This window comes from Cylas formicarius, unplaced genomic scaffold (assembly GCF_029955315.1).
Source record: "Cylas formicarius isolate icCylForm1 unplaced genomic scaffold, icCylForm1.1 PGA_scaffold_2__14_contigs__length_35257938, whole genome shotgun sequence".
NCBI classification, from domain to species: Eukaryota; Metazoa; Arthropoda; class Insecta; order Coleoptera; family Brentidae; genus Cylas; species Cylas formicarius.
In genome coordinates this window covers 19,052,962-19,068,942 of record NW_026844319.1, presented here as the reverse complement: position 1 = coordinate 19,068,942, position 15,981 = coordinate 19,052,962, and the positions used below count along the sequence as shown (strand labels likewise).

Sequence of the window (15,981 nt, the reverse complement as noted above, 5' to 3'; positions counted from 1 at the left end):
TTTCAGCTATTTATTATGAAAAATACAATAAATACTTTTATAATATATAATATGTAATTATGAACAAGGCGGAACGGTATAAAAGTCGTCAAAACATTGAGAGGTAAAACTTTATCTTCCGTTTTATCGATCATATTCGAGATGGTGCGGTTAGATCTATTATTTTTGAGAAAAATTACCCGATTGCCTGAAATTTTTTCTTCGAAACCTTTGCTGATTTTAATTTTGGGTGTGCTAGTGATTAATAATCACTGTTACAGAATTAACCTTTGTTTATTTGTTAAATTACAACCCGCTTTCAAAATTCCATTAATTTTACGATTATAAACGTGAAGCTAAAGGGCCACTTCTTCAGGCGAAAAGTTTACGGCGTACAGGAAGCAACTCATTGGGGGACGAAAAACTAGCGTTTAACTAGGCTTCGCAAAAAGGCTCCACCTTGATTCTGCGCTGGTCCTTGGTGATGTAATGCCTGAGCTGCGGGGGCATCAAGCTCTGCGCCGGGAAATCTTGTATCTGATTCAAGCCCAAATGCAAATACTTTAACCCCGCCAAAGGTTTAAAGATATCCGCCGAAATGCACTTGATGGCGTTCGAGTCCAGATACAACACCTCCAGGTTCGGCATTCGCTTAAACGTCACGGGATAAACGTGACCTATTTTATTTTTGCTGAGCATCAGCATTTTGACGGTGTTGGAGACAAACAGTGGCCGCTTTTTTGGCACAAACAACCGATTTTCCGCCACCATCAATTTCGACACGCTGGGCGCGATCTTGTACATCCGGTACGGCAGTCGTCTGATGTGGTTTCCGGACAGATCCAGGGTTTCCAAACCGGGAAGCGAGAAGACCATCGATACCGGAAAACTAGTCAAGTTCATGTGGTCGGCGTACAAAGTGTGCGCGGCAGAGGCAAGTCGGAAAAACTCGAGATAGTTCATCAAGTTCGGGTTCCGGAATCCGGTTACGTCCACGCAATTTATCTCCCGATTTTCCGGGATCGTCCACGTCGTGGAATACAAGTAGGCGGTGTTTCTCTCGCTGCACGGCTGACCATACAAGAACCCCGCTCTGGCGACCGTGAGGGACACTAATCTGGAAATATTTAGTTCGTAAACTGTGAACGGATCGCTAATCGTATGGAGATTTCGGGAAAGGAAAACGGAGAATTGTGTTTGTTCTGCACGGGGTAATTAAAATTCGAACCCCACGCACGATAGGAAACGGTAGGATGTACGCACAACACAGTGGAACGGCTCGGTATAAAATCAGGGACGTAGAGGATAGAATCGTGTTTATAATTTCAATATTTATCTTTCTTAAAATCAAAATATAATTGCTGTAATTTTGGCTAAATGCTAACTTTCTGCTAAAAGTTTAACTTTTTTCTATACGATGTTAATAATTAGAAAACCAAAAAAGGAGTAAGAGTAAAATTTTGAAGTATTTTTGGCACGTAATAATAATTTTATATTAAAAATTATTCGTTTTTTTATTACGCGTAATAAAGTACAGATGGTTCCATTTAAATTTCACGTTTAATTTTCATTTATATATTTTGTGGAATGTGAATAATTTCGTAACACCCTGTATGTGATAGCTTAAATTTCATCTCATAAACAAAACTTCAAATTTTTATCTAAAACGGTTGAAAGATTGATAATCATTTTTATGATAGATTCTTCACAAAATTTTCTAAAAAATATTTTTTATCTCCAAAATAGCTCAAGTTATAGAATGTTTCATAGAATCTAAAAACAATCCTTTTTGAAAAATTAAGTTGGCGTATACTTCCAGTAGATGAGGGAATTTTTCCTTATAAAGAGTTATATGTGTTCTATAATATTTAATTATTTTCTATACATATTTTAATATCTTCTTAGGAACATTTTATATAAATATTTGAGAACTACATTTAATATTTCAAATAATCGGTCTTTTTCTTTTCGAATTTTTTTAGTATGCCGTATTTTGGCTTGTATTTTCACCATTTCTTCAAAATTTCTCTTGCAGCTTAACTGAATATAGGGCTTGTTGAATGGTTGGTGGTGGTTCCAGGTTAACTTCTTCATCTTCTTCTTCCTCTTGTTGCTCTTCCTCACCCTTTCTTGCTTGTTGTCATTTGGCTTCCTCTGTCAAGTCTGCTGTTGTAGGCAAATCCTGATCTATCACCATAAAATATCCTGCAACTCCTCACTTGTAAACGTAATTGTTGTTTGAAACTGCTGTATCCACTTGCTTAGTGGCTGATCATCTTCCAAGTCCTTCCAAGCATTCTCGGTAATAAGTCCTACATGACGATAGGAGTGTTAAATTGTTTCTGCTGTCACCTCTTTCCAAGCTTAACTAATAAACTTCACTGCATCTAACATATTAATGGAAAATTTGTCTTCGGACTCGATCATTTCCATTAAAATGTTTTTCCTGTATCGACTCTTAAGACTTTTTATTACGCTCTGGTCCATCGGCTGTAATACACTTTTTTTGGCTGGAAGAAATGCCAATTCAATATTCCGTAGATTTGGAATATGGGGATGTGCAGCGCAGTCATCTAACAGAAGTAATATTTTCCTCCCCATTTCCGTATCTCCTCTTCAAAAATTTTCGATGTCATCCATGCAGACTTGTTTGCCTTGTAAGTGTAAGTAATCCTATTCTTAAAACATCGTGAGTTAGTTGATTTTCCAATCTTGACTAGCTTTCTTTTTTCTCTCTGGTAAACGTTCTTTAGAAAGTTTTCCGCTCACACACTTTTCGCTTCGAAATTTAAGAGTTTTATCTGGCGTCATTTTGTAAAAAATACCATTTTCGTCAGCATTAAAAATGCCGTCAGCAGGATACTTTTCTGCTAGTTTTGGCCACATCTTCTCCAGCCAATCGTTAGTGACGTTTCTATCGACATCACAGCCTTCGCCACTTATCTGTCCATAATCTGTTTGAACTTTCCCAACCATCCTCGAAGCCTTGAAATCAATAATGCCAAGTTGTTCAGCAAACTTTTCTGCTTTTAGTTTTACGATAGGTCCAGAGAGTGGTATAATTTTAAGAGGTTGCTGTTGGAACCACTGCAAGATTGCCCGATCCAAATCTTCAAATTTTGGCTTTCTTAGTTTTTTACTAGAACTGCCTGCCGCTTCAGCCTGAATGATTTTTTCTTTGCACTTCCAAATCGTGGATACAGTCGACGGTGTAAGTCCGTATCGACGTCCGATACTACTTTTCTTTTCGTCTAGAGATAAAATTTCTCGCTTACTCGCTATGCTCGCCGAAATTCACTAAGTCAAAATAGAACTGATTGAAACAGTGGTGTGCTTTTATACATACCGATAAAGGCATTAACATAATCGCTTATTGCGAGAAAAACACTTGGGACGACCAGGTTCTCGGTACTTACATTATTAGGGTAAGGAATTCTAAGAAGGTAAGAGACTCTATTAATTACATTCCTTACTTTGTTACCTTTGTGCCCTTTTTTTTCGTATAGAGAGTGAGAAATTCGTTATACAAAGTGGATTAATACATAGCTTTGTATGGAGACCTAATAGTACAACAAATTTTGTTCGTAATACAGAAAGAGTTTCGCTATAGGAAGTTTTCACTGTATTTTGAAAATAGAGATAACAGTCTTCCGCAATCCAATTTTTGAAGGCTTATCTTTATCCATTCTCCATATACATATTTCTAATAGGCCATCTAGTTTAGAGAACCGTGTATATTAATATTAATATGACACTGCTTATTTCTGTTTAACATAACACTTAGGGGTTTGATTAGAACAAACGATTTCAAAAAATTATTAATGCTAAAACTTCAGTTTTAAAATTTGTAACTATCCACTGAACTTTATAAAGAAATAAATATATAAAATATATAAAATATTCTGATTTTATGACTAAAAAAACAATTTTTAAGTTGCTTTTATTTACTCCGTCCTTGATTTTTAAACCTCAAGAGAGTTCGTTTTGCCCTGATCACCGATTAATTTTTTACTAATTTTTAAAAACATCGTATGCCCAGTTTCCGATTATTTCCCAAAAATCCACAGTTATTTACTGGTCTCCGAGTATGACGCAATTTACAATTGGCAAAATTTTGTAATATTTAATGTTAACTTTTAAAGGTCTTTGCCTTTTTGTTCTCTTCGCGAAGGCAAAAGTCAAAGAATTAATAAAAATTCGACAGGGTCCACTCCCTTAGGATCTGAAATGCGAAGCAAAGAAATAAAGAAAAGGAACCCATAAAGCCATTTTTTTTATTATACGTGTAAGGACGGGGAGGGGGGTAGGAAAAGCTTAACCCGAAGTTTTGCACAAAGCTCTCCCTTTGCTTTTTGCGCCAAAGGGGCGAATTTTCCATGTATTGTTACTTTTTGGTTTTTTTTATTCGTTATCTATAATTTCGTATCAGAAACTGGATTTTCAGTCACTTCTTATCAAAGAAACTTGGATCTCAGGGTTTCGCCGGTTCACAACGTGCGTTTACTGTGATACGACAGAATAAGTTCGGCAAGTTTCTGGATGATTTAATCACAAAACGGTGGGGTGGAAACTTTCAACTAACCACCTACCCAAATATCCATAACCCAATAGAACAAATTTAATATACCCTTAATATTCATACTTAAATCAACCAAACTTCAATTTTTCGTAATTAAACTTTTACAAGCTTTACGTTCAACGGAAACATGAATTTCTATAGTTGAAACCGCGAATATATAATTCTTTATTTACTTTTATCAAATTATTATAAGGATTATTGATATTGATTGCAAATTCTAAACACTAGCCTAATGCAATAATAAATATGTTCTAGTTTACAAAACCCATTGTTAAAGGCATTTAATTTATGGAGCCAAAACTTGACAAAGAGACAAGTACAATCAATAATAAATAAACACATTATCTTAAGGTAGATCTAATAACTGCAAATAATTTCACTGCATTCCTTTTTTGTCCATAATATTATAAATTTGTTAGTTTTATAATTATTATTATACAAGAATAAAATGAAAAAAAAATGGAAGGTTTAAAATTTGAGGAAGTATTTCTATTGGTTCTTGTATCAAACCATTTTTTTCAACTGGAATAAAGCCTCAATTTTTTTAATAGCCCACCTTTGGACCCGCTAAAATTAGAACAGAAAAACGAAAGAAAATGGTCGTCTGCCTCTAATACTCTAATACAACATTATTTTAATCAGAAAATAATCATTCACTTAATTTGGTCACACATTATATGCAGTAATTTTAAAAAGTCCAAAGAAACCGAGGGGGATATCAGTGTTGATCTACATACGCTAAATTGCCATTTAAATCAGAAATTATATCAAGAATTACCACTAAATATTACTAATGTACATTAATTAACACTGCCGTCAATAGTGCAATGGTTTTTCTATTAAATAAATAACTACAGGTAAGCAAAGAAAACTTTTCAATTATCCTACTTATTAACCTGTACTTCGAGGGTAATAGAAAATTAAGAAATTTGAAAACTATATAAAACCTAGAACATAAAAATAGCACCAAGCCTAAAAGAAACATAACAACAAAACCAAAACTAACCAATTTTTGGTCAAATTAGAAAAGTATGTCACAAAATATTCCATTTTAGGTTCTTATTATTTATATGTGTAGTATAGTAGTATAATTATATCTTGAAATTTACTTTAGCCACCTCACTTTTGTCGACAATTTCAGATTGCCGACATAAAAGAAAGATATTTCCAATATGTTCCAAATCTTATGGTACAGCATATTTTTCTATTTCTACATAACACAAATTTTCGATTTTTCACGATGTATTTTCGGAATCAGATGAGTTTTGAACGACTTACCAAAAACTTGCTTATGTTTACCTTGCAAATATCCTTAAATTACCTAATATTATCACTATAATTATGACGACTGATTACCATCAAATCGGAATAATAATCACCCATGTTCCCTATAATTGCCACGACAGTATTCACCCAATTACCACAATGGAATATGTCTCGGACGTTAACCGAAATAGAATTTTATTCATTCATATTTAACATAAACATCTGGCATTAAAAATATAAAAGGGTCAAACTTACAGAAATACCAGCGAGAGGCACATCGCGCCCTAATTTTTCCACACTTGATCCTCACTTTTTACGAACCGCAAATGTAATCGTCACAGGAAAAACTTTGAAAATAAGCGTTTTATATCATCCTTCTATATTTAATTTTCACTCATTGGCGGGTACGCGTTCGACAAAATCGTAGGCACGTAAGAAAAAACGCTCGCCGCCCGTTCGTTTTCCGAGAAAACCTATAGACTCGAATCGGGATCTTTGCAAATTTCTCACAAGTATGCGTAAATATTAGTTCTCGAATTTTGCTAAACAAACGCGGACTGTTACGGCGACCTTCAGGCGCCCCCTTGAGGCTGCAGATTCCGACGAAATGGGAGTCGATGTATAGGATATTAGGGTTTCAATGAACAATTAACCGGGCGTTTTGGATAATTTACCGTTTAATCGTCGGTTTGTTATCTGACTGCCTTCGCGTCGCTGGCGTATTGGAACTAAACTGGTAAATACAGGGTGATTCGAGGCATTTATTTTGCTACCTTATATACAAAGTATTTACCAAAGATCTAGGAACCAATAAGAAGTACGTACGTTCGTTCATTAAATTATTTTAGGTGTAGAATCCTGAGCTCAAAACATTTTTAAAAATCAACTACTTTTGAGTAACAGAAAGTTTTTTAATTTTTACGTAAAAGAGCCTAGAACTCAGTAAGGAGTCACTTTTTATCTAAATGATGGTTCGCGTTTAATATTACTATTTTGAGCCAATCAATTCTATAATATAAAAAACAGCTAGCAATGAGGATTGCTGTCTTGTATCAGTTTATATATATATATATATATATATATATATATATATATATATATATATATATATATATATATATATATATATATATATATATATATATATATATACATACATATATGTTTTGCTTTAGACATTCACGGATGGAACTACGTGTATTGGTCGTATTCCGGGTGTTCGTCCGTTCGTTGTTTAACTCTGGAATAGGATCATTCGCCTGACGTTTCGCCAAAATATCACTTGGCATCTTCAGAGGACGGGCGGCCTCAACAACGAACGGATGAACACCCAGATTACGACCAATGTACACGGCATTTGCTGTTTAATTTACTTTGCTTCGATATTACTATATCTTCTTTCCAATGCAGTTGGTGAAGTTCACATTCTTGCTATATACTTGCGATACCAGAAATATTGACCGATATATCCATTTCAAGGTGCATTGTTTATTTTTTTTTGCATTTACTTTACTTGTTTTTGCTATTAAGTAAATATTTGAAATAAACTTACTTCTTTACTTTCATCGTTTCTTCATATATAATTACTAATTATTATTACTGGACAAAATGGTACTGAGCGACGAACAAAAATTTTTTCGCTCCGATGCGCTGAGAAAAATTGCTATAGATCAATTAAAAACTATTGAAAGCTATTGAAGATTGCGCTTTAAAGGCTTCGGCTGATTCTCTTAGTCTTACCCTATTTAAAATGTCGTATAAAAATCTAAAGGGTTTAAAAAGTGATTTCGAAAAACATCATTGTGCTATCGTAGTTGCTTTAGCGGGCAATAAATAAATAATAAAATAATAATAAATTAGAGGTTGAGGCTAAAATATTAAATGATTTTACTATGCGTTATTTAGAAATTGAAACAATTTACAGCAAACTTGTATCCGAAGAAAAACAAATGTTAAAAACTTTTGCCTGTCTTAGACCTGTCAATTGGAAGGCGCTAGGAAAATGCCCTCATGCAACAGGAAACAATTTTCAGTCTTTACGAAACCCAGTACATCAAAAAATGCAACCAAAATTAATACTGCTAATTTTAGAATAGGCGACCATTTCTCTACCCCACTCGTAATTCGAATGCATTACTCGTTCAAACGGATGGATCTGCGCCTAAGTCTGACACTTATCTCCTATGTAAAGGACCGCAAATATACTATCTAACTGCTCTACGTTTTTGGATAAAAATGCATCCGAAAGGTTTCAAATAATAAAAAATATTAATGATTGCGTAAATTGTTTAGCCAATAAACATACAATTTCAAAATGCGTGTCTCAGAAACGTTGTCGACATTGTAAAAAACGGCATCATTCGTTGCTTCATTTTTTCGGGGATAATATCGAAAACAATACGGGAAATAATAATTTGACGAATTCGACGTCCGCGTCTACGACTATCGATACTAATAGAGTTGTAAACGTAGGAATGTTAACAAAAAATTATCACTACGGTACTATTAAATGTACGTGATTCCTTCGGAAACTTGCATAGAGCTCGAGCCATTGTGGATCCAGGTGTTCAGTGATGTTTTATTTTAAAACAATTTGCTGATAAACTAGGTTTGTCAAAATATCCAGTTGCAATAATATTAAATGTTTAAAAAAAAATGTGCGTGCCTGCCAAATGTGGTGTTTACTGCACAATTTCGGCCATAGAAAATGCTTCGAAAAGTTTTCAAGAAGACTTTATTGTCATAGACAAAATTTGCGATAATACGCCCGTCGTTGACTTTTCGGTAAATACATTTTCGCATTTAAGTAACCTAAAACTTGCTGATTCATTTTTTAATAAGTCTAGCGAAATACAAATAATATTCGGTGCCACGAAATATACACAAAACATTAGAACACTTTTTGTGACACATTCTCGCGATGATAGACTAGGCAACACCTTAAAACTTTTTTGGAACTCACACAATATCGAAAAACCAGAAGATATGTTTTGTGAAAAATTACTTTGTAAATACTACGAAGCGTAATAACGACGGCAGTTTTATGGTGTCGTTACCTTTTAAAATAAGTGCTCTGTATTTCGGTGATACACGTGCATTGGCTTTACGTCGGTTTCTATCATTAGAAAGGCGACTCATGCATGACAAAAATTTAACACGTTGCTTACAGTAAGATTATGCAAGAATACTTGGAGCTTAAACAGATGGAGCAAGTTGCTGCTCCAACAATACAAGATATAAACGCTTATTTTTATATTGCGCATCATGCCGTATTGCGACATGATTCCATTACTACTCCCTTACGTGTTGTTTTCGATGCGAGCAGTCATGCTTATAATAAGATTTCGTTAAATCAAGCTTTACATACAGGTCCTAAACTTCAAAGAGATCTTGTTGCAGACAACCGATTTTCGATTTTCAGTTAAACGTTTTAGTTTTTGGCATTTCTTGTTCTCCATACTTAGCTATCCGCACACTTTTACATTTGGCTGTTCAGATTTACCTTTAGCTGTGGAAATAATTAATAGTCAAAGTCTTGTCGATGACTGTTCTTTTGGACATAATGACATAGAGACTACTGTTTTAATGAGAAATCAATTAATAGAACTGTTGCGCAGGATAAAATTCGAAATTAGGAAATGGACTTCTAATTCTAAAGTACTGCTATAAGGATTACCGGAATCCCATGTACAAAATATTAAATTTTAGTTTGATATAGACCCAGTCAAGACATTAAAAATTCTAGGTTCTAGGTGGAGCCCTACCAAAGACATTTTTTATTTTCCGTTCGTTTGGAAAGAATCAAAATGTACGAAAAGAGCAATACTATCTGAACTTGTACGCACTTTTGATCCGTTGGGTTTCTTAACTCCTATCACATTTTTGGGGAGGTTGTAAACCAATGGAGGGAATTTAAAAAGGACCTCGCAATTCTTACAGATTTTTCAATTCCGCCCCAAATAAATTTTTGCAATTTCCAATATTACCACTTAATTCGCTATTGCGGTGCTTAATCGAAAGGAACCTGTGCTATCATTTATTTACGAATTCAATATAATGACAATTCAGTCAAATTATTCTTTATATGCGCAAAGTCTAAAGTCGCTCCTTTACAACAATTTCACTACCAACGTTACAGCTGGTATCGGCAGTACTACTTTCGAAATTGATTACTTTTGTTTGCGATGTTTACCAGGCAAAAATTAAATTCGAAGATATATTTGCATTTAGCGATAGCATCGTAGCGCTTTCATGGATAAAATCGTCTCCGCACTTGCGTTGCAAATGGAGTCGCTTTTATCCAAGAAAAGGTATGGTCTGTTCATAGATATAAGAAAGTGACCGATTACTTTTGAATGGGATTATCCATTATTACCTAAAGTTTCGGAATTTAAAGGTAAAATTGTGGTCCGTAATAGAAAATAATTTTATACCTACCTGCGTTTAATATTCTTTCGTTTGGTATACTACTTAGTTTAAGTTTGTTAGTAATCATTCTTATTTCGTGTGTAATACAACGTGTGTTGAAGCGTGTGCAAATTATGCAAAATATGTGCGAGTCTAGTGTATCTCAGGAGATGCTCCCGCCCAAATAGAGAAAACACTATTCTATTGGGAGTAAGGATGTTATAAACAATGTTTATTTGCCTCTCATTGAACGTGGTGCCAGCAAGCAAGCATGTTTAGAAGAAACGGCCACATTGACGAAAATTCCAACATCAACTGTATGGAAAATTATGAATAATCCCATTTCAGCGAGGAAAAAAAAAAGCAATGTTGACATTTTCTCGAGTGGCAGAACTACCTTATGGAAGTGTATTCAACACATGGATTTTAGATTTAAAAAAATTGACAAAATGCAAGTTTTAATGGAATCTTTTAGAATTCGGAAATGGTGACTGGAATATCTAGAAGGAAATAGGATTTACAGAGAACAACAAAGGCCAATTATTTACTTGGATGAAACCTGGTTCGACACTTATGATACCCCGGAAAAGATTTTGCATGCGGGCTCTAAAGATGGTTGGATTCCAAATGAACTTTCTCTGTCTGCAAAAAATATTAAAAATTCTTCTCTGGATTACCATGAAGACACCACCGCTGATTTATTTGAAAGTTGGTTTAAAAACAAACTAGTTCCAAACATTCCTCCTAATAGCGTCATTATAATGGACAATGCAAGTTATCACAGTAGACAGTTGACTAAAACCCCTTCCTCATATGACACAAATGCAACAATCCAAAACTACATGTATAATAACAACAATAATTTATTTTCACAAAGATTATACCAAAAAGCAATTAATTGAGGTTCTACAAAGCTTGAACCTACAAAAGGAATACGTCTGTGATAATTATGCAAAAAATCTAGGGCATAGAGTTTTAAGGCTACTGTATATTTAATCCCATTGAACATGTTTAGCACCAACTGAAATCTGCCATTCAATGTTTTTGTCCGTGTTAACTCCAATGTCCTCAAACTTATGGAAACCGAAAGTTTTAACATCCCTCCACAAAGTTTGGCAAATTTTGTTAAACATATAGAACAAGCAGAACAATCGTATATCCATATTGCAAATAATATAGAACAAATAATAATTAGAACAGGCGATGATAGCGATAGTGATATATTATGTGAATAATTTAAATAATTTAAGTAGGTAATAAAAATAATTTGTAATTTTATTTTACATTTAAACATAAATACATAAATAAATAAATAAATATTGTTTAGTATATTTCCTAACAAAACCCCAAATAATTAAATTCTAAGCAAAGTACGCACCTGTTCGGCCATATTTCATTCTTACAGCTTGCTCGGGTCTTTTCTTAATTCGTATCAATTAGTCGCTTTCTTATATCTATGAACAGACTTTACCTCCGAGTAAAGGGTGGTACGGTCCGTCAAAGGACAACGCAACGGACTGTGGTTCGCGAGGACCCTTTCCTAATGAATTTGTAAATTGAGCGTTATGGGCAAACGGTTTTAACATATTTTTTAAATTCATCAGAATCAAGGAAATTTAAAACTGTTTTACCCACCGAAAAGGGTGAACATGAATTAGAGAGGAGATAGGTATTTCTAGCTGCTATTACCTCACCTACAATCTACGATTATTTGCTACAAAAAATTTCTTGTCTCACTAAAATAAATCGAGTACTTGCTTACGTACTACGTTTCATAAAAATCCTAAAAAATATAAAAGCTTCCAATTTAAAACGCTCCTTTAATATACAGTTTAAATGGCTTACATACGGCGAATTAAATGATGCTCTTTTGCTATTGATAAATCACGTTCAACGTGAAAGTTTCAATGCAGAAATACTGCTTATAAACAATGGTGAGATTCAGATCTGCTACGTGTAGGAAGTACACTATCCAATTCCAATTTTAAATTTGAACAAAAATTTTCATTGCTTCTACCAGGTAACTCAAAACTTACTTGAATGCTTATCAGTGAAACTCACGTAATAAATATGCACTCTGGTATACAAACCACATGCTTTTTACTCTCGCAACATTTTTGGATAATTTCACTTAAAAGGGTTGTGAGAGGTGTAGTCCGCAAAATGTTTACGTTGCTGGAAAGCAAAACCATCCACCTTTCAGCCTCCTATGGGCAATCTCCCTAGTTTTCGTGTTACCTTTCATAAATGTAGCCGTGGACCCTACACAATTAAGCTAGGAAAATTTCGAAACGCGAAAACTTCAAAAGCTTGGATACGTCTATTTGTATGTTGTTCAATTAAGGCTTTGCACCTAGAATAGCTTTCAGAGCTTTCGGCTGAATGTTTCCTAGCTGGGTTTAGACGCTTTATTAGTAGACGGGGCATGTGTAAAAACATTTACTCGGATTGCAGTACTAATATTGTGGGTGCTAGCAATTATTTTAACAATAATTTCTCGGAGGTTGCAGAAAGAGAAGCAATAAAATGGCATTTTAATCCACCAGCTGCGCCTCATATGGGTGGACTTTGGGAGGCGAATATTAAATCCTTAAAAACGCACTTCCAAAGAGTAATACTTTCAAAGAACTTAATACGGTTCTCGTAAAAATTGAAGCCCTTTTAAATTCTCCACCTTAAAGTCCGTTTAGTAGCATTAACGCCTGTTCATTTTCTAGTTTACGGTCCTTTAGCTACTCTTCCAGACCCAAATAGTGTCGATATTCAATTAAATAAATTAACTCGTTGGCAATTACTAATGCGTATGCAAGCTGATTTCTGGAAACGATGGAAGGAAGAGTATTTACATACTTTGACACAAAGAGCTAAATGGCATTTGTCTGATCAACGCAAACCGACCATCGGTTTGCTCGTAAGTCTGAAGAATGAAAATACTGCTCCGCTTGAATGGATATCGGGTAAAATCAAAGAACTTATACCGGGTAAAGATGATGTCTGCGACGTGTGGCCATCGTCAAAACATCCAAAGGTACTTTTAGGTGAGCGTTGGTTAAATTGTGCTCTTTACCATTGTATTGACTAAACTGAAAATACCCTAGGTATTTTCAGGGAGGCGGGAATGTTCGGTTTCCACACTAAATTATACATTTAGTTTTATATATATATATATATATATATATATATATATATATATATATATATATATATATATATATATATATATATATATATATATATATATATATATATATATATATATATATATATATATATATATATATATATATATATATATATATATATAATGTCTTGGTAAATCCTACGAATGCGTCCTTTGCTGCGTTTCCGTCTAATAACCTTTCGTTACGAATCTTTTTGTGCTATAAGGAAAGCATTAATGTGTAAAAAGTGAAGTGCAAGCAGAGACGACCGTATACGTAGGCCAGATTTGATCATTGCCTTTCTGGTGATAAGTACCAAGACATTCTTTTACATTTTGCTTTATGCAATATCAAGAACGGGATTTGGGCAAAGAACTCGGGCATGTTATACCGAAATAGGTTCTCCATAATTGTCCGGTCCGCATATTGCGTAATCACGCGTCAAAACATAAGCAGATCTAATTCTTCATGAATTTAAGTTGATTACTTGATCACTGACAAAGCCTCTTTCACCGGAAATTTTGTGATAGTTTGGGGTGTTCCCGTATTTTTAGGTTATTTCTCGCTATGCTTTTTTGCCCGGTATTAGCGATTCATATCTACTGCGGATTTATAAAGTTCATTACGTCGGGTCGCCGAAACTTCATCGCGAACCAAAAAAAGGCTAAAAATAACCCAACGACTCAGTGGGTCGCCGTTAATTCCGACGCTAAAAGCGGCGCGCCGCCCCACGGTTACGAAATTCAATAACCCCCGCGTGTGAATTACACAATGCTTTCAAACCTTATGGAGAATAAATTATTCCGCCGTGTGGGGGCGCGCGGGGCGCCGATAACCAAATAATACAATTTCCTACGGGGGACGGATCAACGAGCGACCCTAGCGGGGAGTATTCTGCGCCGCCCCCATCGAACACACGTTCTGTATTTAAATCACTTGCCAACAGCTTAAACCGAGATAATAATCTACGTAATAATACGGTTGACCGATTGCGCTACTATTTTACAGGTTTTTATATAACGTGTGTCCCAAATTCGGTGCCAGTAGGCACGGCCACGGCCCATTAAAATCTCGAATTAATTAAAACAACTAAATTGCTATAAATGAATTATTATTTATAAAGCACCACTCTCCGTAAAATATTATAATTTTGATAGTCAACTAACCAAAAAAAACATGTATGAAATTTAATTTAACTCTCCATAGTCTGTGCTTCATATTACTTACAGTAACAATTACAGTAATAATATTACCTACAACCATTTTGTTTAGGTGAAAATTTAGGAATCAATTTACCAGGATTTTGGACGTACATATTGTCTGTGACGAAGGTGCAATAATAAATTAAGTAGCACACATTTTATTTCTTATATTTAGAGAAGCTTGTTATTAAATTTTGGACCCCCTGCATATTAAAATTGACTTATAGATGGAAATACCAACTTCTGTGTTAATAAACTAATGCCATATCCTTTAAATAAACTATTTGAAACGTACTTAACTATTCCAAGATAGTTAGTATTTATTGTCAACTGTATTAAAATAAATAGAAGAAAAGTTAGAGAAGAATTCTGGAAGATTTCTGTTATTCATGACCAATAGAACAGAAATCTGGGGAGAAGAAATTTCTTTGTTTTTTTAATAGTAATTTTTCAACATTTTAGAGAAACAGGCCCACTTGTGGTTATTTGCCCACAACATTTCTATTACATAAAATTCTAGAATAGCGTGAAACAACTGCGCCATACTTATGGCCTTACATTCACCAATGACTTTAGTTATATGGGTGACATTGCCATCTATAGTTTATTATTGTTTTTTTTTTTAATTCCTTAATATGCGAAGCTGAATTTAAGACTTTCTGTGCTGTTTGTGCTAATTAGTACAGTACAAATTTCTTTCAGGGTATTCGGCTGCTGCCCTTCTAGCAATCCTGTTCGCTTTGCCGTTCGCGTGGCGAGTTTTGGTTCATAGAGAACACGGTCACTGGGAGAACATAATCCCAGCGTTCTACTTTGCTCACCTGGAACTGTTTCTGGGTAACGGATGCTTGGGCATTGGCGTAATGATGCTCCTCGCGCTCACTCTCGAACGCTACGTCAGTGTTTGTCACCCAGGATACGCGAGGCCCATCCTAGGGTCGCCCATCAGGGCCGTGGTCCTAATTCCGCTGCTTACTTTTGTCCTATACATTCCGTTTATGTTCCGAAGCTACGTGAAAACTTGCCGGTTGTTGCCAGAAGGGAATGTCATATACCAGAGGACTGAGAATACCGACTACGTCACTCATCCGTTGTATAGCGTGTACAAAGTGTCGCTAGAGTTTATTTTTAAGGTAAGTAGATATGATAAGATGGTTTCATAGCAAAAAAGGCATTAAATTACCTAAACAAAAACAGGCACAAGGATTATTACCCTATTAATGTCGAAAAACTCGTATATGGCCAAAATTCCAGCGATTACTAGAATTTAAATTTACGTTTATCAATACTGTGCCAATTGGAAATAGAGAATTGCCAATAGTTTTTTACAGTTTTCATTTCTGACTAGGCAATAATGCAATAATGTTCCTCTGAACTTGGACAGAAC

At 34.8% G+C, this 15,981-nt stretch overlaps 2 protein-coding genes across 3 annotated transcripts in view; one reads left to right on the top strand and one right to left on the bottom strand.

The window, feature by feature from the left end:
* The window catches only part of LOC132697925 (probable G-protein coupled receptor B0563.6), a 52,452-nt gene that overhangs the window by 34,152 nt on the left and 2,319 nt on the right, over positions 1-15,981 (top strand). The window contains exon 3 of the mRNA XM_060663691.1: positions 15,297-15,727. Within this exon, the coding sequence (XP_060519674.1) occupies positions 15,297-15,727 (431 nt within the window). The remainder of the gene's footprint in view (positions 1-15,296; positions 15,728-15,981) is intronic.
* Positions 2-15,509, bottom strand: LOC132697926 (phospholipase A2 inhibitor beta-like). Of its 2 annotated transcripts, none has more exons than XM_060663692.1 (2): positions 15,416-15,509; positions 2-1,096 (listed from the first exon to the last, which is right to left on the bottom strand). In XM_060663692.1, exons 1-2 carry the CDS (start codon positions 15,448-15,450, stop codon positions 415-417), a joined length of 717 nt encoding a protein of 238 aa, XP_060519675.1. In that variant the 5' UTR covers positions 15,451-15,509; the 3' UTR covers positions 2-414. The 2 variants fall into 2 exon arrangements, with proteins under 2 accessions (XP_060519675.1, XP_060519676.1); XM_060663693.1 differs by lacking the exon at positions 15,416-15,509 and adding an exon at positions 6,080-6,399.

Excerpts from the sequence above, each read along its gene's own strand:
- LOC132697926 (XM_060663692.1), bottom strand. The coding sequence starts at position 15,450 with ATGCCCAAGCATCCGTTACCCAGAAACAGTTCCAG. Across the intron at positions 1,097-15,415 it reads TTACCCAGAAACAGTTCCAG|ATTAGTGTCCCTCACGGTCG; the intron begins GTGAGCAAAGTA and ends AAATATTTCCAG.